The sequence below is a fragment of the Dasypus novemcinctus genome, chromosome 6 (assembly GCF_030445035.2).
Source record: "Dasypus novemcinctus isolate mDasNov1 chromosome 6, mDasNov1.1.hap2, whole genome shotgun sequence".
NCBI classification, from domain to species: Eukaryota; Metazoa; Chordata; class Mammalia; order Cingulata; family Dasypodidae; genus Dasypus; species Dasypus novemcinctus.
This window is the reverse complement of record NC_080678.1, coordinates 4,167,596-4,191,336: the sequence shown is the minus strand read 5'-3', so window position 1 is coordinate 4,191,336 and position 23,741 is coordinate 4,167,596. Positions and strand designations below refer to the sequence as shown.

Here is a 23,741-nt window from a genome sequence, read left to right as displayed (position 1 = left end):
CCTAGCCCAAGGCCGGCGCGATGTGACAGGCCTGTGGCCGCCAGGTGGCCGCAGCCGCCCAGGAGGGGTGGAGCTGGGTCAGGACGGGGCACTCTCCACGGTTCGTGTTGGAGCCGACTTTAAGGACGTCCCTGCTCAGGGCTCAGGCAAGGACATGGAGGGCAGACGCAAGCCCGCACCCACCTTCTGGGCAAGCCTCTTCTTGGTGCTCTCCTCGGCCCGCTCGGCCTCCGTGGGCGGCCCCAGCATCGTCCCGTGCTCCAGCGTCAGGCGGCCCAGCTCGCTGTCCAATTTCATGCTCTGGGTAAACCTCTGGGTGCGTGTGGGGACATAAAGGCACTGTCCACGGGCCACGGCACTCTGGCCCCAGAGATGAGGCGCGTCCCAGGGCCCACGTGGCACTGCCTTGGTGACTGGCACAAGGGTACACACGGGGGTGCAGGGGTGCGTGAGGGGCTGTTGGGGCCAGGGGCCGGGCCGAGCGGCATCTCAGCCCAGCCTCCATGGCTGGAGGCTTCTGAGCGCATGTCCTCCACGGCCTCAGGGAACCTAATCCAGCGCCAAATACCTGGAACCTGCTCCACTCCCCCCGCCTCTGTACCCCCACCCGTCACTCCCACTCCCGCCTCCGGCTTCCAGGCGCCCCTACTCCCAATGCCGCTCCACAAACCCCAGCTGACCCCAAGCGCCCCTCTTTCTGGCCATCCGTGATGTGACTTTTCTGTTCCACCGTTTTCGGGCAACTGCTTATGACAGATACCACGTCCTTTACTGAACTGATTAATTCAAGTCCTCATGAAATGGGAACCAGGACACTCAGAAAATGGACTGTACCCCGACAATAGACCAGCGCCACCACCGAATCCCTGTGGGGTGGCTGCTGGGCGGGTGGCCAAGGAGGGAAGGAGCCCCTGTCGAAGCCCCCCGCGCCCGCACCTGCATGCAGTTGGTGAACATGACGCACACGGACATGAGCTTGGAGAAGACGCGCAGCAGCTCGGGGTTGGTGAGCATGCAGTCCTTGAGGCAGCTGTCCAGGAAGCTCGTGTGGTGGGCCAGGACGTCGTCGATGGTGGAGGCCTGCAGGGTGCACGGGCAGGGGTCAGCAAGGCGCTGAGGGCGGCCTGCCTGTGCCTCCAGCTCTGCCTTCCACACTTCTGTCTGGCTGCGATGTCTAAAGACTCCTGTGGTCTTTGTGGGGGAAACTTCAAAACACCACTAAGGAACACTGCAGACTCCGCACAAGCACTGAGCGTGTGGTTCTTACTGAGAAGGAGCAGGAGCACGTCCTCCAGGATGTGGTGACAGAGACGGGGCGGACGGGGCCAGATGGACCGAGACCGCGCTGCAGGGGCGTGAGGGGGGGTGTCAGCAGCCCAGGGTTCCGGGCCCACTACAGGGAGGACACCCTGAAGGCTGCCACGCAGAGGAGACTGTGGCTGACATGATGTGGGAGAAGTCTCACTTGCTCACTTTCTCTTGCACACACACGCTGGGATCTCACTTTCTCTCACACACACACACGGTGGGACCATGCTTTCTCTTGCACACACATATACTGGGCTCTGCAGGCTCTGGAGAGAAGAAGCCCCCTCTGCACACGTCTCTGGTTCCGGCCTGGTGGTCTCTGCTTTTCTCCAACAGGAGGGCAGAGCAGAGCCTCAGGGTGGTATTCCCACGCTTGAATCCCCCACACCTAACTGCACTCGGCTCTCTCGAGACCCCCACTGTCAACCGTGGCCTGGCAGTACGGAGCCTTTTACGTTTTGAAAGACAGGAAGCTATGACTCACGGATTTCAGGTTTTTCTCAAGGATGTGCCAGGTTGGTTCCATCACCTCAAACATCATGTAGTACTGAATATTCTGGACAAAATTCAGCATCCGCTGCCGCAGAGTGAACGCACCGGCAAACCTTGGGGAGCACAAAGGATGATCCTGGGGCAGGCGCCGAGAGCCAGCACCAGGGGACCCAGGACGCCGCCTTCCAACGAACGCGAAAAGTTTCAGGGTCGATGTTGTCTTCAAACGACACTTGGCGCCACCGACCAACATGCAAGGAACTCTTGAGGGTCCCGCGGCGCACTGGGCAGGCTCCACGCGATCACGGCGCGAGCACCATGCCCACCCAGCTCCCACAGGGAGAGCCGGCACCTCCCGAACACCAGGCAGGGCTTGCCCCTGCAGACTGGGGCATGTGCCCTCTCCCCACAGAGCTGCCAGGGGCACAGGGCAGAGCCTCGCCCTGGGCGCTGGCCGGGAGCTGCTGCAGCCACTGCGCTCAGGCCAGGCCTGGACTGAGGAGCTGAAGGGTCAGGGCCAACGCCCCTCAGCAGACCACCCCCGGCGGGTGCAGAAGAGACCCTCCCACGTACCACTTGGCGGAGTGCAGCGAGTACTGCTTGGCCGTTTTGTTGCTAACCCAGACGCTGCACAGCTGCCGCTCCACGTGCTTACAGTAGAACATGTGTCTGAAGAGCATCTGGTAGCGCGTCAGGGCTTTCCTGGAGAGGAGCGAGCGCAAGGGTGACCTCGGGCTCTGGCAGGCCTGAGCATGTGCCGTCAGCGGCAAGCCCTGCTGTGCAGTGGTCACCAGCGCTCCGCTCTCTACCCAGTGGTCTGGAGAGACAGAGCATCCTCAAACCCTGCATAATGAGGCACAGACGGCACCTTCCGCACCGGCAGACCCACAGAAACACTCCCAGAGCCACTGTGCGGCCCCGCACCTGTTGATGATGAGCGACAGGGGCCACTTGACCACGTAGTCGAAAGAGAAGGCCTCCAGGCCGCTGAGTGTGAGCTCCGTAGGGTCCGCATGGACCATGGCCTTCTCCTGCTTGGTCTCGATGGCCAGGACGCGCAGCAGCTGCGTGATCAGGTCGTGGGGCATTAGGTCAATCTGGGTGGGATGAAATAAAGCAGCCAGTTTTGAAGGGAAAAGGTCAAAAAGCCAGGACTCCACCCCACCCCCAACCTGGGTTCATCAGGTGGAAAAAGGGACAGTCTGACCTAAGTGCCTCTAAACACTGAATTCTGAATATTGGAGTCTGGCTTAAAGAACCACCCATTTACTGACAAACCCCAACAATAATTAAGCCACTTTGCATTCGAGGAGAGAAAGAAAAATAGGGATGAATTCTTTAAAAATCTTGCTGTTGTAAAGTCATTTTAAAGAGCAACATAAACCGGAAACCACAAAGAAAAAGTCTCCTGCAGTGCCTCGGCTTTCAGTCAAACAGGACGGCAGCCTGAGACCTTCAGGGTGCCGCCCCCTTCACCTTTGAACAGCAAGCAAAAATGCCAAGTTAGTGTTGTGGGAACTGAGCAGGTACCGGATCAAGAACAGCGCACTGTAAAATGGCAGCAGGGGTCTGTGGCACCCTGGCCGGTGCCTCGCCAGCCCCCTGCGACGTGGTCTGGAGCCAGCCGGCACTCCTGTCGAGGGTGCTTGGCCTGTCGAGGGACCAGAGTAACCCATGAGCACAGGGGCGCCTGCAGGTCGGTGCCAATCTACTGAGCAGCCTGAAGGCCTGACCAGGAAACTCCACCTGCCTCCCAGAACTTGCCCTGCAGGCACAAGCAGCTTGCAGAAGCAGCGGCGTACCAGAGTTAAGCCAAAGTGGCCTGGACTAAGGAGCACTGCATTAATTCAAAGAACAGGGCACCCAGGAGGGGTAAAGGCCTACTTTATAAGGAGTAGAGAGGGCATTCGAACTTCTGAAACAGGCCATGATCAAGTACAAACCCAGGACAAGACACCGGCTCAGAAAAAGCAGAGAGGACCCTGCACTTAGCATTTGCCTTAGGCAGATCTTCTCAGTATGACTGCATATCTCTGAAGAAGAAACAACAGCTAATTTCCAAAGACCATAAAAATTTTTTTTCCCCATGGTTTGTTCATTTTTGTTAGCTCCTGGCAAACAGGAAATATCTGTCATATCACTAGTGGGACAGAAACTTAAGGAAAAGGCAGTTTAGAGACTAAATCCCACAGTTAACACTTTGAAATATTAAAATGTAGTGTGCAACAAAAGACTGTAAGATGGGAAGTGGATGTGCCTCAAGTGACTGGGCTTCCGCCTACCACATGGAAGGTCCTGGGTTCAGTTCCCAATGCCTCCTGCAGAAGGCGAGCAGGTATGGTGGGCAGGCGTGGCAAGCTGACGCAACAAGATGATGCATCTGAAGAGATGCAAAGAGGAAAGACAATGGAGACACGACAAACCAGGAAGGTGAGGTGGCTCAGGTGACTGGTGCCTCTCTTCCACATGGGAGGTGGTCCCAGGTTCGGTAGCTGGTGCCTCCTAAAGAGGAGACTGGCAGACACAGAGAGCAGACAACAACACAAACAATGGTGGTGGTAGGGGGTGATAAATAAATAAAATAAATCTTAAAAAAAAAAAAAGACTGCAAGATAAAGAAACAGGAAATGACGACCCATCCAAAGGAACAAGATAAAAATCCAGATGCCATTAAGGAAGACAACCATAAAAACAATGCTCAAAATGCTCAAATAGATAAAGGAAAACTCAGAGAAACAGCTAAAGGAGAGGAGGAAAACAATGAATGAACAATGTGGGAATCTGAATAAAGAGACAGACATGAAAGCCTTCCTAGAGGGTTAAAATAGCAGATTGGAGCTGACAGAATAAAGAATCTGTAAACTCAAATACAAGACAACTGAAATGATTCAAGCTTAGGAACACAAAGGAAAAAGAATTTTAAAAAGCAAACAGAGGGAAGCGGATGTGGATCACCTGACAAGAGCTTCCGCCTACCATATGGAAGGACTTGGGTTCCATCCCTGGGGTCTCCTGGTGAAAAAGAGAAACTGTGCCCGCGCGGCAAGCCTGTGCCGCATGGTGAGCCAGCGCCCACATGAGTACCCATGTGGGTGTCTGCGTGGTGAGCCAGTGCCCCACGCAAGTGAGTCACGCAGTAAGATGATGATGCATCAAAAGAGAGACAAGGGGGCGGCAGACTTGGCCCAGTGGTTAGGGCGTCCATCTACCACATGGGAGGTCCACGGTTCAAACCCCGGGCCTCCTTGACCCGTTTGGAGCTGGCCCATGTGCAGTGCTGATGTGCACAAGGAGTGCCATGTCATGCAGGGGTGTCCCCCACATAGGGGAGCCCCACGCGCAAGGAGTGCGCCCTGTAAGGAGAGCCGCCCAGCATGAAAGAAAGTGCAGCCTGCCCAGGAATGGTGCCGTCCACATGGAGAACTGATGCACAAGATGACGCAACAAAAAGAAACACAGATTCCTGTGCTGCTGACGACAACAGAAGCGGACAAAGAAGACACAGCAAATAGACACAGAGAACAGACAACCAGAGTGGGGGTAGGGGAAGGGGAGAGAAATAAATAAATCTTAAAAAAAAAAAAAGAGAGACAAGAGGAGAGTCATGTTGAAGCGCAGCAGAAACCAGGAACTGAGGTACCGCGCAATTGACAGGGAACTTCTCTCCCCATCAGAGGTCTCCAGGATCAAATCCCAGTAAATCCTATAGGAGAGGAAATGAGAAGAGAAGACACACAGACAGGAAAAACAGCAGGGTGGGAGGAGAGGAAGGGGGGGATATAAATAAATAAATAAATCTTAAAAAAAAAAAAAAACAAACATAGAAAAGAGTGGGTGTAGCTCAGTGTTTGAGCACCCGTTTCCCATGTATGAGGCCCCGGGTTCAATTTCTGGTACTTCCTTACGAAACAAACAAACAAAACAATAAAAAAGAGCACCACACTAACAAATTGAAAGAAAAAAAAACAACACATGATCATCTCGATCAATGCAGAAAGGCATTCGGCAAAATCCAGTATCCTTTCTAGATTAAAAACACCTTGAAAGATAGGAATAGAAAGAAAGTTCCTCGATATGATAAAGGCATAGCTGAAAACCCCACATCCAACAGTGTACTCAATGGGGAAGGGCTGAAGCTTTCCCACTAAGACTGGGAAGAGACAAGGGTGCCTACTGTCACCACTGCTATTCAAACATTGTAGTAGAAATTCTAACTAAGGTAATTAGATTAAGGGGGAAAAAAAATTAAAGGCATCTAAAGAGGAAAAGATGAAGTAAAACTCTTAACTATTTGCAGATGACATGATCCTATATTTAGAAGATTTTGAAATGTCTACAAGAAAGCTACTTGAATTAATAAACGAGTTCAGCAATGTGCAGAATACAAGATCAAAAGGCAAAAATCAGTAATGTTCCTGTACACTAGTATTGAACAATCTGAGGAGGAAATCAGGAGAAAAAATTACATTTACAATATCAACAAAAAGATTCAAATGCATAGGAATCAATTTAACCAAAAAAGTAGAGGACCCATATGCAGAAAACTACAAAATGATGCTAAAAGAAATCAATGAAAACCTAAACTAATGGATAGACATACCGTGTTCAGACTGGAAGACTAAATATCATGAAAATGTCAATCCTACCCAAAATAATTTATAGATTCAATGCAATACCAATTAAAATTCCAACAGCCTACTTTACAGAACTAGAAAAAGCAATTACCACATTCGTTTGGACAGGAAAGTGCCCCCGGGTAGCCAAAAGCATTCTAAAAAAGAACAACGACGTTGGGAGGAATTTCACTGCCTGACATTGAAACATATTTGTATTACGGTTTTCTAGGGAAACAGAATTGACAGGAGATATCTGTAAATAGTATGAGATTTTATAAAATTCTCTCCTGTGACCGTGGGGGTGCATAAGTCTAAATTTCACAGGCAGGCTGCAGATCAGGGGCTCTGATAAAGGTCCTTGATGAGTTCCCAGGAGACTTTGGCTGTCGAAGTTGAGCTGGAAAATTCTCTCTGAATGCTGAAATCACTTCCCCTTTTTAATGCATTCAAATGATATGATAAAATGTCTTTCATTGCTGACTGCAACCTCCTTCGTTGACTGTAGATATATCAGCCATCCATGCATGCAATCAATTCACTGATGACTAAAGTCCATAAATGTCCTTGTATTATAACTAGCCCAGTGCTTGTCTGACCGAACAACTGGGCACAATTACATGGCCGAGGTGACACATCAGCCTAACCATCACAGTCCACACCTTGTCAAGCTGGCAGCCATACACATTGCCTTAAGCCATACTTAGTCTCTAAACAGAAACAATAATAGACAAACACATATATATTTCCGCCTAGCAATATTCAACTGTCCTGTGTACAACTGGAAATGCACTAATTCGCTACAGAATAGGGTGCAAGTCCTTGGGTTATACTCACTTTTTTTTTTTTTAAGATTTATTTTCTATTTATTTCTCTCCCCATCCCCCACCCCCCCGCCCCAGTTGTCTGTTCTCTGTGTCCATTTGCTGCGTGTTCTTCTTTTGTCCACTTCCGTTGTTGTCAGCGGAATGGGAATCTGTGTCTCTTTTTGTTGCGTCATCTTGCCGCGTCAGCTCTCCGTGTGCGGCACCATTCCTGGGCAGGCTGAACTTTCTTTCACGTTGGGTGGCTCTCCTTACGGGGTGCACTCCTTGCGCATGGGGCTCCCCTACGCGGGGGACACCCCTGCGTGGCAGGGCACTCCTTGCGCACATCAGCACTGTGCATGGGCCAGCTCCACACGGGTCCTGGGGTTTGAACTGCGTACCTCCCATGTGGTAGACAGTCACCCTAACCACTGGGCCAAGTTCGCTTCCCTATATTTACTCTTAAATTTGACATCCTCAAATACTGTGACATGAACCGATACAAATTATGTCATGTGAAAAGGGAAAAAGTTAGGGAAGAAAACTAAGATACTCATTCTATGCACATATACAATTATACTTAGGACAAAACAAAAAAGAAATATTCATGACCATTACAGTCTTCATTTCCGTAACTGCTCATGAGGTCAAAGTTCATATTCATCACTACCCATTTCATGTTTCCATTATCTGAGCAAGCACTTCAGCTTGCCAGGGTTCTTTGCCTGGTGGGGTGACCCAAACTTCCATTCCTGAAGATTCTGGGCCATTGTTAGTCCTGTTTGGACTGGGTTGTTGCAATTTTCCATTGACTTTAATCACAGGGCATGGTAGTACTAAGAGATGCCCTAGAGGATCTCCTGTATTCCAGGCAAACTCTTTCTTACCCCCATTAAGTAGATGCAGTCCTATTTCCCCTTGATAGTCAGGATCAATCACCCAGTACAGTAATTCCCTTCTTTGCCTGTTGATTCAGAGGTAAGAGGAGCCCAAAGTGGCCAGGTGGCAGGTTTAAATCCCAGGTCAATGGAATCATTGCTGTGTTCCCTGGTGGCAGCACTCCTTTTGGAACTAAGACCTAGAGACCAGCAGAGCTCAAGGCAGCAGGGACAGGAAGCAAAAATTTTCCTAGTGGGTCACTAGGGGTATTAGTGAGTGGTGCCACTCCCATTTCCACCCCTTGATTCCTGGATCCATGAATCCTGGCTGTGGGAGAAACAGCACCACAGCGGATGCTGATTTAGAGCATACACAGCCTCCTGGAGAACACTGTCCAGCCCTCAAGGTATTGCCACCTAGTTGATGCCATAACTGAGTCTTCAAAAGGCCATTCCAGGGAAGTGGACTTGGCCCAGTGGTTAGGGCATCCGCCTACCACACTGGAGGTTCGCGGTTCAAACCCCGGGCCTCCTTGACCCGTGTGGAGCTGGCCCATGCGCAGTGCTGATGCACGCAAGGAGTGCCCTGTCACGCAGGGGTGTCCCCTGCGTAGGGGAGCCCCATGCTCAAGGAGTGCGCCCCGTTAGGAGAGCCGCCCAGCGTGAAAGAAAGTTCAGCCCGCCCAGGAATGGCGCCACACAGACGTAGAGCTGACGTGGCAAGATGACGCAACAGAAAGAAACACAGATTCCTGGTGCCGCTAAGAACAGAAGTGGTCATAGAACACACAGTGAATGGACACAGAGAGCAGACAATGGGGGGGGGAGGGGAGAGAAATAAATCTTAAAAAAAAAAAAAAAGGCCATTCCAGGGAGAGGATGTGGTTCAAGCAGTTGAGCGCCCGCCTCCCACACAGGAGGTTCAGGGTTCTGTTCCCAGAGCCTCCTGGGGAAAAAAAACAAGCAAAACAAATGAAAAAAAAAAAAAAAAAAAACACCTCAGGGAAGCTGGTGTGGCTCAGTGGTTGCATGCTGGCTTCCCACATACAGGTCCCGGGTTCAATCCCTGGCCTCTGGTACCTTAAAAAACAAGGCCATTCCACTGTCTATCAATCCAGCTGCTTCAGGGTGATGGGAAACATGGTAGGACCAGTGAATTCCATGGGCAAGTGCCCACTCCCACACTTCTTTGCTGTGAAGTGGGTTCCTTGATCAGAAGCAATGCTGTGTGGAATGCCATGGCGGTCAATAAGACATTTGGTAAGTCCACGGATGGTAGTTTTGGAAGAAGCATTGTGTGCAGGGAAGGCAAACCCTTATCCAGAGTATGTATCTATTCAAGTTAAAACAAATTGCTGCCCTTCCATGAAGGAAGTGGTCCATTGTAATCAACCTGCCACCAGGCAGCAGGCTGGTCACCTCAGGGAATGGTGCAATATCGAGGGCCAAGTGTGGGTGGGTCTCTGCTGCTGGCAGATTGGGCACTCAGCAGTGGCTATAGCCAAGTCAGCCTTAGTGAGGGGGAGTCCGTGTTGCTGAGCCCAGGCATAACCTCCATCCCTGCCTCCATGGCCACTTTGTTCATGAGCCCACTGGGCAATGACAGGAGTGGCTGGGACAAGAGGCTGAGCATTAGACACAGAGCAGGTCATCTCATCCACTTGATTATTAAAATCTTCCTCTGCTGAAGTCACCCTCTGGCGAGCATTCACATGGGACACAAATATTTTCATGCTTTTTGCCCACTCAGAAAGAAATATCCACACACATCTTCCTTAGACCTCTTTGTCACCAAGTTTTCAATCATGTTCCTTCCTGAATCAGTGTACAAATGCACCTCCAGCAATTTTTCTTCTAAGCAAAATGAACAGCCAGATGCACTGCACCAAGTTCCACCTACCGGAGGACTTGCCCTCACCACCGTTCTTCAGGGATGTCCCAGAAAGGGGCTGCAGTGCTGCAGCTCTCCACTTTCACATATCTGCGTATTGTGCAGAACCATCTGTAAACCACACCTAAGTTTTCTCTTCCTCAGTCAACTGATTTTAAGGGTCTCCCCAAGAGGCCAAAGCTGTGCACTGGGACAGAGAAGGTAACATGGCAGGGGTGGTGGCCATGAGCATTTGGGCCGTTTCCCCATGTAACTTACTTGTGCCTTCAGGACCCACTCGAGCCCTATCTCGTATACACCACTTCCACTTTATTATGAAGTGCTGCTGTGCACACCCAACCTTATGGTTTAGTGGGTCAGACAGTACCCAGCTCATGACAGGCAACTCAGGTCTCATGGTAACTTGATGGCCCATGGTTAAGCGTTCAGTCTCTACTAAGGCCCGGTAGCAGGCCAAAAGCTGTTTCTCAAAAGGGGAGTAGTTATCTGCAGAGGATGGCAGGGCTTTGCTCCAAAATCCTAAGGGTCTGTGTTGTGAGTCTCCTATAGGGCACGGCCAAAGGCTCCACACAGCATCTCTGTTTGCCACTGAAACTTTGAGCACCATTGGATTTGTTGGATTTTATGGCCCAAGTGGCAGTGCAGTTTGTACAGCAGCTTGGACCTAATGCAGAAGACTCTTCTTGTTCCAGTACCCAATCAAAACTAGCAGCTTTTCGGGTCACTTGGTAAATGGGCTGGAGTATCATACCCCAAAGAGGAATGTGTTGTCTCCAAAATCCCAAGTAAGTGTTGTGCCTATTTTTTTTAGATTTTTTATTTTTATTTTTTTTATTTCTCACCCCTTTCACCCCCCGCCCCGCCTCCGCCCCCCCCCCCCCCCCCCCCCGCTGTCTGTTCTCCGTGTCTATTTGTTGCATGTTCTTCTTTATCTGCTTCTGTTGTTGTCAGTGGCACGGGAATCTGTGTTTCTTTTTGTTGTATCATCTTGTTGTGTCAGTTCTCCGTGTGTGTGGTGCCATTCCTGGGCAGGCTGCACTTTCTGTTGCACTAGGCGGCTCTCCTTACGGGGCGCACTCCTTGCACGCATCAGCACTGTGTGTGGGCCAGTTCTGCACAGGACAAGGAGGTCCAGGGTTTGAACCGCGGACCTCCCATGTGGTAGACGGACGCCCTAACCACTGGGCCAAGTCCGCTTCCCTGTTGTGCCTATTTTTTGGTTGTATAAGTGGCCAGATGCAACACCTTATCTTTCACTTCAGAAGGGATATCTTGACATGCCCTACACCACTGGACACCTAGAAATTTCACTGAGGTAGAAGGACCTTATATTTTAGTTGGATTTCTCTCCCATCCTCTCTTATACAAATGCCTTACTAATAAATCTAAGTAGAGAAGCAGATGTAGCCCAACCAATTGGGTTCCTGTTTACCACATAGGAGGTCCAGAGTTCGATGCCCAGGGCCTCCTGGTGAGAGCAAGCTGGCCCATGTGGTGAGCTGGCTGAGGCAGAGTGCCGGCCCACACAGGAGTGCCGCGCAGCATAGGTATGCCATCCAGCGTGGAAGGCTGCCCTGTGCAGGAGTGCCAGCCGATGCAGAGAGCTGGCACAGCAAGATGATACAAAAAGAGTCACAGAGGAGAGAAAATAAGAAGACATAGCAGAATAGGGAGTTGAGGTGGCTCAAGAGAGTAATCGCCTCTCTCCCACTCCGGAAGGTCCCAGGATCAGTTAGTTCCTGGAGCCGCCTAACAAGAATACAGACAGACACAGAAAAACACACGGTGAATGGACAGAGAGAGCAGACAATGGGGGGATCGGGGGGAGAAATGATTAAATCTTAAAAAAAAAAAAAATCTAAGTAGTTGCTACTTTTGGCTCACTAGGTCCTATCAACATATCATCAATATAATGGACCAGTGTGATGTCTTGTGGGGCAGAGAGATGATCAAGGTCCCTGTGGACAGTATTATGATATAGGGTTGGAGAGTTGATACACCCCTGAGGCAGGACAGTGAAGGTATACTGCTGGCCTTGCCAGCTCAAAGCAAACTGTTTCTGGTGGTCCTTACCAATAGCAATTGAGAAAAAATACTTGCCAAATCAAGAGCGTCATACCAGGTACTAGGGGACATGGTGATTTGCTCAAGCAATGATACCACATCTGGGACAACAGCTGCAATTGGAGTCACGACCTCATTACATTTACGATAATCTCCTGTCATCCTCCAAAAGCCATCTTTTTCTGCACAGGCCAAATAGGAGATTTGAATGGGGATGTGGTGGGAATCACCAATCTGTATCCTTCAAATCCTTGATGGTGGCACTAATCTCTGCAATACCTCCAAGAATCCAGCATTGCTTCTGATTGACTATTTTGCTGGGTAGGGGCAGTTCTAGTGGCTTCCACTTGGCCTTTCCTACCATAAGTCAAGGATCACTCCACAAGTCTGGGATCCAGTGTGGGGATTCTGCCAGTTACTGAGTCTGCCTATTCCAATCATGCATTCCGGAACTGGGGAAATAACCACAGAAAGGGTCCCGGGACCCACTGGACCAACTGTGAGATGGACCTGAATTAAACCTTCATCAACCACCTACCTCCATAAGCCCCTACTCTGGTGGACCATGGTGACATTTTGGGTGTCCTGGAGTCAACGTCACTTCTGAGTCAGTGTCTAATAATCCTGGAAATGTCTAATTACATCCTTTTCCCCAATGCACACTCTGGTAAAAGACATATATATCCCCTTGGGAAAGGCTGGAAGATTAGCAGTATAAATTGGTAGTGTAACAGGATCCTTCCCCAAAGGGACCTGGCCTCCTCCTCATTCAAGGGGCTCTGGGTCTGTAAACTGCCTCAGGGCTGGGAATTGATAAGGGGCCAAGATATTCTGCATCTGTCATTTAAGTTAGGGTTTAGTCACTCCAACTACAACTCTGTTTGTATTGCTCAAGTAGGAATTCAGTAGACTGCCCATCTATTTCATTCTAGGTACCCCTCAATGTATTAACCAATGCCATAAATCTAGGCCACTCAGACTCTTGATTGCTGCTCTGAATCTGCCTTTCATTGCAGTAGCCACATCCACCTTGTCTTTGGTGATTAACTGCTGATATTTGACTTTTAGTGGCCCAAGACCCAATCGTCCCCCAAATATTTTAAGGATTCTAGTTCCATTACAGCAGCTCCTACAGTAATATATGACCCACAGAGAAGAGCAACAAACAGAGCTCTTCAGGAAGATGGAGTTAGTCTCACAAATTTATTCCTCACAGTCCTGGTTAAAGGTGTGTCCTCAGGACATTCCTGGGGTGGGTGGCCAGCTCTAAATGGTAAATCCATTCTAGCATTCCAACCTCCCTAAGCCTTTGAATTCCCTCTTCTACTGTGTACCAGGGCAAATCGGGCATCTCAACCTCAGACATGCTAGGCCCTCTTTTGGCCCATGTTTCAGTCAGCTACCCAAACAAACTGTTAGAGCCCTTTCTAACCCCTGGAGCTACAGCCTTGAGTCCAGAATTTCTGCTTAGTGGGCCTATATCAATAAATTCAGCCTGGAAGCAGACTTGGCCCAGTGGTTAGGGCATCCACCTACCACATGGGAGGTCCGTGGTTCAAACCCCGGGCCTCCTTGACCCGTGTGCAGCTGGCCCATGCACAGTGCTGATGCGCACAAGGAGTGCCCTGCCACGCAGGAGTGTCCCCTGTGTAGGGGAGCCCCACGCGCTGTAAGGAGAGCCGCCCAGTGCTAAAGAAAGTTCAGCCTGCCCAGGAATGGCACCGCGCACATGGAGAGCTTACACAACAAGATGACGCAACAAAAAGAAACAGAGATTCCCGTGCCGCTGACAACAGAAGCGGATAAAAACGACGCAGCAAATAGACACAGAGAACGACAACCGGGGTGGGGGGGGTAATAAATAAATAATCATTTTAAAAAATAAAAATAAATAAATTTAGCCTGATCCAACTTTATAGTCCTTCCACCATTATCTCATTCTCTTAACATCCGTTCCCACACCTAGTGCCCTGATTTCTGTCTATGTAAGTTGGAAAACTCATGCAGCTCTTTCAGTGTATAGCCTGCTTCCTCATGGGCCACACTCTGGACTTCACCTTTGGGGGCTTTGTGATTTTAGTCTAGTAATAGGTCTCAAGTGAAGAGGGGTAGGTAAGGAGAAGAACTAGAAATGCCTTACAAGCTACTGACCTCAGGGCATTCCTTTGACTTTCATCAGCTGAGACAGGATTAATCTCTTCAGGCAGGGGTTGGAAAGCAGAGCCTCAGGGCGGGGTAGAGGCTCAGCAGTGCATGCTAGTTTGGCTGACGTCCTCCTAAGGAGAACAGCCCAGTGCCGGAAAGAAAGTGCAGCTTGCCTAAGAATGGCACCGTCCACACGGAGAGCTGACACAACAAGATGACGCAACAAAAGAAATATAGATTCCCGAGCCGCTGACAACAGAAGCAGACAAAGAAGACGGATGCAGAAAATAGACACAAAAAACAGACAACTGGGGTGGGGGGAAAGGGGAGAGAATTAAATAAATAAATAAATAAATAAATCTTAAAAAAAAAACAAAAACCAGTACCTGCTAAAATAAATAAAACAAAACTAAACTAAACTGTAGCTTAAAAATAAAATAAGTAAATGTGCAAGAATAGCCAGAAATAGCAACTATGTACAGCAGGGGAAGCATAAAGAGATTGAGAGGTGAAGAATTTTCTTGTTTGATGATTTTTCATTTTTTTTTATTTCTGAAATAATGAAATGCTCTAATAATGTTTGAAGTGATGAATGCACAACTATGTGATTATACCAAATACCACTGATTGTACACTTTGGATGGCCGGTATATTTTATTAATATCTATCAGTAAAACTGATTTGTTAAAAAAAAAAGCACACAGAGCCTGAGACATCTGTGGGACACCATCAGGTGCACCACTATACACATCACGGGAGTACCAGAAGGAGAAGACCTAAGGAAAGGAGCAGAAGCAACAGCCAAAGGAAGAATGGCAGAAAAGTTCCCATATTTAATGAAAGATATGACTATGTACAATAAGAATCCCAATGAACTGAAACAGGATAAATTCAAAGAAAACCGCACCCAGGCACACAGTAATCAAACTGTCCAATGCCAAGGACAAGGAGAACATTCTGAAAGCTGTAAGAGAAAAGCAAGGAGTTATATACAAGGGTGGTGCAATACAGAGTAAGTGCTGACTTATCATCAGAAACCATGGAGGCAAGAAGGCAGTGGGATGAAATATTTAAAATGCTGAAACAAAACAACTTACGAGGGAAGTGGACTTGGCCCAGTGGTTAGGGCATCCGTCTACCACATGGGAGGTCCATGGTTCAAACCCCGGGCCTCCATGACCCGTGTGCAGCTGGCCCACGCACAGTGCTGATGCGCGCAAGGAGTGCCATGCCACGCAGGGGTGTCCCCTGCGTAGGGGAGCCCCACGCACAAGGAGTGCACCCCGTAAGGAGAGCTGCCCAGCACGAAAGAAAGTGCAGCCTGCCCAAGAATGGTGCTGCACACAGGGAGAGCTGACATAGCAAGATGATGCAACAAAAAGAAACACAGATTCCCGTGCCACTGACAACAACAGAAACGGACAAAGAAGAACACACGGCAAATAGACACAGAGAACAGACAACTGGGGCGGGAGTGGGGGGGAGAAATAAAAAAATAAAAATTAAAAAAAAATTTTAAAAAACCAAAAAAAACTGATGACCAAGAATTTTATATCTGATGAGACTTCAAAAATAAGGGAGACGTTAAGATATTCCCAGATAAACAAAAGCTGAGGGATTTGTCACCATAAGACCTACCCTACAAGCAAAACTAAAGGGAGCTCTTCAGGGTGAAAGGAAAAGAAACGAGACAGTGGATAAAAGTAGCATAAAGAAATAAAAACCCGTGGAAAACGTAGTCATGTGGACAAATTATAAATGCCAGTGCTACTGTATTGTAGTCTTTTGATATGTAACTCTCCTTCTTACAGTACTAAAATGCAAATTCATGAAAAGTAATGATAACTATATGATTGTGAATATAATTTACAAAGTTACAATTTGTAAGAAGTGCTACAAAAGGTCTAGGGAACAGTGGAGTATAGAAACAAGTGTATATGTATTCTATTGAAGTTGAGTTGGTATGAAATCAAACATGATTCTTATAGATTTACGAGGTTCAATTTAAGCCCCATGGTAACTAAAATGAAAATATCTGAAAAATACATGCAGAAGGAAATGAGAAGGGGCCAGAAATGGTACAATACAAAAACTCTAATAAATATGAAAGGAGATATTAATGGAAAAATTGAGGAGAAAAAAGGTACAGACTTAGAAAGACTAAAGAACAAAATGGCAGAAAAAAGTCCTGCATTATCAGTAGTTACTTTATTTTCTCCTCCATCCCCCACCCTGCTGTTTTTGCTGTCTGTGTCCATTCACTGTGTGAGCTTCTGTGTCTATTTCTCTTTTTTGTCCTCTCTTCTCATCTTTCCCCTCTAGGATTCACTGGGATTCGATCCTTGGGACCTCTGGTAGGGAGAGAGGTTCCCTGTCAATTGCACCACCTTGGTTCCCGGTCTCTGCTGCACTTTATGTTGACCCTCCCCTTGGTCTCTCTTTGTTGCATCATCATCTTGCTGCGTGTCTCACTTGCACGGGCACTGGCTCGCCATGAAGGCACTCGTGTGGGCACTCAGCTCACCACACAGGTACCTGGTTCACTGCATGGGCACTTGGCACACTGGAACTGGCTCACCGCGCAGGCACACTTTCTCTTTTTCACCAGGAGGCCCCAGGGATCGAACCTGGGTCCTCCCATATGGTAGGCTGAGGCCCTATCACTTGAGCTACATCTGCTTCTCTCAGTAGTTACTTTAAATGTAAATGGATTAAATTCTCCAGTCAAAAGGCAAAGATTGCCAGAATGGATAAAAAATCAGAACCCAACTACATACTGCTTACAAGAGATTCACCTTAAATTGAAAGACACGAGTAGGTTAAAAGTGAAAGGATGGAAAAAATATACCATGCAAAGAGTAGCCAAAAGAGAGCTGAGGTAGCTATACCAACATCAGATAAAACAGACTTTAAAAAACTGTTTCAAGGGCCAAAGAAAATCATTATATACTGATCAAGGGGTCAACTCAACAAAAAGACATAACAATTATAAGTTCCAAAATGTAAGAAGCAAATATTGACAAATGTGAAGGGCGAAATAAACAGTTCTATATTAATGGCAGTAGATTTCAACATAACACTTTGAATAAGGATAGAGCACCTACATGGAAGTTCAGTACATAAACAGAAGACCTGAACGATACTATCAACTAACTAGAACGAACAGACATATACAGAGCACTTCACCCAAAAGCAGCTGAGTGCACGCAGAGAGACCACAGATTAGGTCACAAAACACATCTCAATAAATTAAAAAATATCGAAATCATACAATGTACCATCTCTTGACCACATGGAATGAAGCTGGAAATCACTAACAGGAAGTACTGGAAAATTCACAAAAATGTGGAAATTAAACAACATATTCTTTTTATTGAGGTACTGGGGCCGGGGATTGAACCCGGGACCTCTTTTGTGGGAAGCCAATGCTCAACAACCACTGAGCCACACTGGCTCCCCTGAGTTGGTTTTGTTTGTTTGCTTGTAGTTTTTGTTTTTTTGTATTTTTTTCAAGAAGGCACCAGGAATTGACTCCAGGACCTCCTGTGGGAAGCAGGCGCTCAACTGCTTGAGCCACATCTGCTCCACTAAGCAACATACTCTTAACCAACCAATGGGTTAAAAAAGAAATCAAAAGAGAAATCAGAAAATATCTTGAGGCAAATTAATACATATAAAAAAAATAACAGAACTTATGGAATGCAGCAAAGAGTGCTGAAAGAGGAATTTACAGCTCTAAAAGCTTACATTAAAAATAGAAGAGGGAGCAGAGGTGGCTCAAGTGTTGAGTGCCTGTTTCCACATGGGAGGAACTGGATTCATCCCAGTACCTCTTAAAAACAAACAAACAAAAAACGCACAAAGAACAAGCAAACAAACGAAAAAATAAACTCAGGGGAGCCGATGTAGCTCAGGATTTGGCTGCCAGCTTCCCATATACAAGGTCCAGGGTTCAATCCCTGGCCCTGTTACCTCAAAAAAAAAAAAGGGAAAAGGAAGACCTGACATCAGAGCCCTAACCTCACAATTGGAAAATCTAGAAAAAGAAAAGCAAAATAAACCCAAAGTAAGCAAAAGGAAAGAAATAATAAAGATTAGTGCGGAGATAAAGGAAGTAGGGAATAAAAATCCAACAAAGAGAATCAAGAAATCCAAAAGTTGGTTCTTTGAAAACAATAAAATCAACAAACTTTTAACTAGACTGATAAAGGAACAAGAGAGAAAGGATGCAAATAACTAAAATCAGAAATGAAAGGGGAGGGCATTACTACTGACTCAGAAATAAACAGGACAATAAGAGGATATTATGAAACTGTATTGGATATCCAACAATTAGATAACATAGATGATACTGACAACTTCGTGGAAACACACAAACCACCTAAAGTGACTCATGAAGAAATAAAAATCTCAACAAAACAATAACCAGTAAAGAGATTAAATCAGTCATCAAAAACCTCCCAACATGGGAAACGGACTTGGTCCAGTGGTTAGGGCGTCCGTCTACCACATGGGAGGTCCGTGGTTCAAACCCCGGGCCTCCTTGACCCGTGTGGAGCTGGCCCATGCGCAGTGCTGATGCGCGCAAGGAGAGCTTCCCAGCGCAAAGGAAAGTGCAGCCTGCCCAGGAATGGCACGGCCCACACTTCCCGTGCCGCTGATGACAACAGAAGCAGACAAAGAAACAAGATGCAGCAAATAGACACAGAGAACAGACAACCCGGTGTGGGGGTGGGGGTGGGTGGGGATTAAAAATAAATAAATAAATCTTAAAAAAAAAACCAAAAACCTCCCAACAAAGAAAAGCCCAATACCAGATAGCTTCACAGATGAATTCCACCAAACATTCCAACAAGTATTAACATCAATCCTGCTCAACTCCAGAAAACTGACAAGGAGGGAGGATGAGGCCAACACAACCCTTATACCAAAGCCAGATAAAGGTACCAGGAAAAGAAAATTACAGATGCAAAAAAGGGGAAAATCCTCCACAAAATATAAGAAAACTGAATCCAACAGCACATTAAAAAAGTATACACCATGATCAACTGGGACTGATACCAGGTAGGCAAGGGTAGTTCCACATAAGAAAACCAATTAGGGAAACGGACTTGGCCCAGTGGTTAGGGCGTCCGTCTGCCAAATGGGAGGTCCGCGGTTCGAGCCCTGGGCCTCCTTGACCCGTGTGGAGCTGGTCCATGCGCAGTGCTGATGCGTGCAAGGAGTGCCCTGCCATGCAGGGGTGTCCCCCGTGTAGGGGAGCCCCACGCGCAAGGAGTGCGCCCCGTAAGGAGAGCCGCCCAGTGCGAAAGAGGGTGCAGCCTGCCCAGGAGTGGCGCCGCCCACACTTCCCGTGCCGCTGACAACAACAGAGCCGACAAAGAAACAAGACGCAGCAAATAGACACAGAGAACAGACAACCGGGGGGGAGAGGGGGGATTAAATAAATAAATCTTAAAAAAAAAAAAAAGAGAAGAAAACCAATTGTTATATACCACATTAAAAGAATGAAAGGCAAAAGACCACAGAATCATCTCAGTTGACGCAGAAAAGGCATCTGAAAAAATCCAGCATCGTTTCTTAATAAAGAACACTTTGAAAGATAGATATAGAAGGCAAGTTCCTCAAAATAAAAAAGGGTATAAATGAAAATCCCACAGCCAACATCATACTCAATGGGGAGAGGCTGAAAGCTTTCTGTCTAAGACCAGGAACAAGACAAGGATGCCCACTGTCACCAATGTTATTCAACTTTGCACTAGAAGTTTTAGCCAGAGCAAATAGGCAAGTTAAATAAAATACATCCAAAATGGAAAAGAAGTAAAATTTTCCCTGTTTGAAGATGATATGATCTTATATTTGGAAAAGCCCCAAAAATCTACAAAAAAGCTACTAGAGCTAATTAACAAATTCAGTAAAGTGGCAGGTACAAGAGCACCACACAAAAATCAGTAGTGTTGGGAAGCGGCTGTGGCTCAATCAGTTGGGCTCCCGTCTACCATAGGGGAGGCCCTGGGTATGCATCCCAGGGTCTCCTTATAAAGGCAGGCTTGCCCGCATGCTGTGGAGTGCCACCTGGCCCGCAAGCACCACAGAGGGCCAACTCAGCAAGGGGACACCACAAAAAGGGAGATAAGTGAAAACACAGAAGAGCACACAGCGAATGGGCACAGAGAGCAGACAGCAAGTAAGCCACAAGGGAGCGGGGAATAAAAAAAATCAGTAGTGTTTTTACACTCTAGTAATGAAAATTCTGAAGGAAATAATCAAGAAAAAGTTTCATTTATAATAGCAACTACAAGAATCAAGTATCTAAGAATAAATTTAATCAGGGATGTAAAGGGCTTATACATGAAAAACTACAAAACATTGCTGAGAGTAATCAAAGACCTAAATAAATGGAAGACATTCAAGATTCACAGATTGGAAGATCAAATATTAAGATGTCAATTCTACACAAGGTAGAATTATTGGAATTCCAATGAAAATTCCAACAACCTTCTTTGCAGAAATGGAAAAGTCAATCACCAAATTTATGTGGATGGGTAAGAGACCCAGAAGAGCCAAAGTCATCTTGAAAAAAAAAAGAATGAAGTTGGAGGACTCACATTACCCAATCTTAAAATTTACTGCAAAGCCACAGTAATCAAAACAGCATGGTAATGGCACAAGGACAGACATATAGACCAATGGAATCCAAAGCAGAGTTCAGAAATCAGCCTCTTATCTACAGCAACTCATCTTTGACAAGGCAGCCACACCACTCAATGGGGACACAACAGTCTCCTCAACAGACAGTGGTGGGGAAACTGAAGACCAACATGCAAAAGAGTGAAGATGGACCCTGCTTCACACCATACGTAAAAACTGTCACAAAATGGATCAAAGACATAAACGTAAGAACCAAAACAATAAACTCCTAGAAGAAAATGTAGAAGAATCTTCATGACCTTGTGTTAGGGAAGGTTTCTTAAATTTCATCAAAAGTACCAGGAACAAAAGGAAAAAATAGATAAATGGGACTTCATCAAAATTAAAAATTATTGTGCATCAATGGACTTCATTGTGACAGTAAAAAGACAACCTACAGAATGGGAGAAAATATTTGGAATCCAAATATCTGATAAGGGCTTAACATCTAGAATATATAAAGAAATCCTACAACTCGACAACATAAAAACTAACAACCCTATTAAAAAGTGGGCAAAAGGCTTGAATAAACATTTACCCGAAGACATACAAATGACCAAAATCCCATGAAAAGACACTCAACATCACCAGCCACCAGGAAAATGCAAATCAAAGCCAGAGAGCTACCATTTCACACACTCTAGGACAGGGGCTCTTCACCTTTTTTGTTCCATGGACCCCTTACTAAGCCCACACTACCGCATGTGTCATGCCCACAGCCACACAGCCCCGCAAGGTTTTCTGGATTTACATTCAAGCTCATGGACCCCTTGTTGAGAACCCCTGCTCTGGAACTATTGTTACCAGAACAGAAGAGCAGAAGGGTGCCCGGAGCACCCTTGCACCACCTGCAAGGCCGAGGATAACAGGAACGCCCCTCCACTGCTGGGGTGGAGACTGGTGCTGCCGCTGAGCAGGTCAGCACAGATGGCCACGGGCCGCCAGCCTCCCCCGAGGAGTACACACCACAGAGGCACTCGAGCAGACATGCCCCCCGCTCAGGCACCCAAGGGTCCAGAGTGCGAGACCCCCAGGGCCCTGGCCACAGCTGTGGCCTCAGCTGCCACGAAACCTCAGGGCAGCTGCTCCTGGAAGCCCACGCTCTGCGCCTACAGCTGCTGGCTCCGGCCGGGCGCGCCGGCTCATTCTTGCTGGGGTGCAAGCCTCCCGCGCGCCCGCACCCACGCCCACCTTGAGGTCGTCCTTGAAGGGGTCCGTGTTGGCAGTGCTCATCCGCAGGGCCAGCTCCAGCAGGGCCTCGAGGCGGGTGGGCGTGATGTCGTCCACCGGCTTCCGCAGCTCCCCGTCGGTGAGGTCCATGAAGTGCACGAAGAAGTCGCCCTGGTCCATCAGGAAGTAGCGCTTGATGGACCTGGCCGGGCGGGCAGGTGAGGGGTCGAGCTGAGCAAGGTGCCCCACGCTGCCCGCCCCACGCTGCCCGGCGCTGTGCCGCCGCCCGCACAGGCTTCCTGCCAAAGCTGTCTGCGTGCTGAGGGGTGGGGTGAAGAGCAGGACACTTGGAGAGAAAGTCAGGAAGAAGGACTAGCAGCTCCCTTAAAAGAGCTGCAAATAAATGGCTCTCTGGGGGAGGGGGGTCTGTGATGGGAGGAGACGCAGAGGGGAAGGGGCACTGCAGAAGGGGGTAAAGAGGGTTTGGCTTCGGGCAGGGGGCAGGGCTGGGGGGCACCCGGGGCACCCTGGCCAGCAGGCAGCACTCCACAGCAGATCCAGTAATGCCGCCCAGCGGAGGGCAGTGGGGCCGCGCGTCCAGGCCTTGCCGCGGTCTGGCAGCGTCCCCGTGGTCAAAGACAAAGCAGGGCTCCTCAAGGCCACTTTCAACCTTGAGACACTCCCAGATTGAGAGAAGCTCGTTTCCAGGTGGGAGAACAGAACCGCGACCTCCTCAAGAAGACCCCACCTCAAGTGAGCCACCAGCTCCTTCTCCTCCATCAGGAAGTCCAGCAGGACCTTGCTGGCATAGCTGAACGCCTGCTCGATCTGCTCCACGTAGGCCCTCTCCTTCAGGGTGTAGGTGACCTCCTTGGCCACCGGACAGGTGACGTCGCGGCCACACTCCCGCACCACATTTAGGTACTTTCCTAAAGCGAGATGGAAAAGCAGGTGGGAAATTGTGTTATTTGTAAAATAAGCCACAAACCTGAAACCCCACGTGTCTTAGTCCACAACTAGCCAACGCTCTGTGAGCAGCAGAGCAGACGAGACAAGAACAGCTGCAGGAGTGAGTGAAGGCCGTGAGGCACCAAGCGCCACGACTATCGTACTACTTCACTTCCGGCACTCTATCGAGAGCACAGACATCATTTCAAAACATCCTGACAGAACCAGACTGCCAAACCATCGCCCAGCCCTTCCCAAGACAGAGCAGCTCCCCAGGCCCAAGTGCACGTCCCTGTCGACAGAGACCTGGGGACGCACCAGGCCTGTGTGTGGCTCTAAATCAGGTTCCTCACCCATGTGATGACAAACAAAAGCACTGTCAGTCCAGGAAGGCACGTGTCCTTGACATTTTTCCCTTTAGTGGTAACAGACTTTTAGGAGGGGAGGGAGGGAGGGAGGGAAGAGGAAGAGGAGGGGAGATGGGCAGGCGCCAGCATGACCAGCTCCCAGAGTCAGGAACAAGTCAAGGTTAGCTGGAGCTCCCAGGCACCCAAGGAGCCCCACGGAAGGCACCTTCACGAGCGAGGACTCAGGCTGTGGCTGCACCTGTGGCTGCTAAGGCCCAGTCCGACACTTTCCGGCCCCAAGGCCCTCTGCGAGGCGACACGTGCCAGGCAAGGCGGCCACAAGGCAGGGAGAGGAAGGGCTCACATGCTGGTAAGGCGGGCCAGGGAGC

The 23,741-nt window shown here is 48.4% G+C and overlaps 1 protein-coding gene across 2 annotated transcripts in view; it reads right to left on the bottom strand.

Annotated features, from left to right (window-relative positions):
• The window catches only part of TUBGCP2 (tubulin gamma complex component 2), a 47,140-nt gene that overhangs the window by 3,258 nt on the left and 20,141 nt on the right, over positions 1–23,741 (bottom strand). For both annotated transcript variants that reach the window (XM_058298083.2, XM_058298084.1), the window contains exons 11-17: positions 22,806–22,986; positions 22,079–22,259; positions 2,725–2,897; positions 2,374–2,502; positions 1,793–1,913; positions 937–1,080; positions 184–312 (exon numbers count right to left, since the gene is read on the bottom strand). In XM_058298083.2, the coding sequence (XP_058154066.1) occupies positions 184–312; positions 937–1,080; positions 1,793–1,913; positions 2,374–2,502; positions 2,725–2,897; positions 22,079–22,259; positions 22,806–22,986 (1,058 nt within the window). The remainder of the gene's footprint in view (positions 1–183; positions 313–936; positions 1,081–1,792; positions 1,914–2,373; positions 2,503–2,724; positions 2,898–22,078; positions 22,260–22,805; positions 22,987–23,741) is intronic.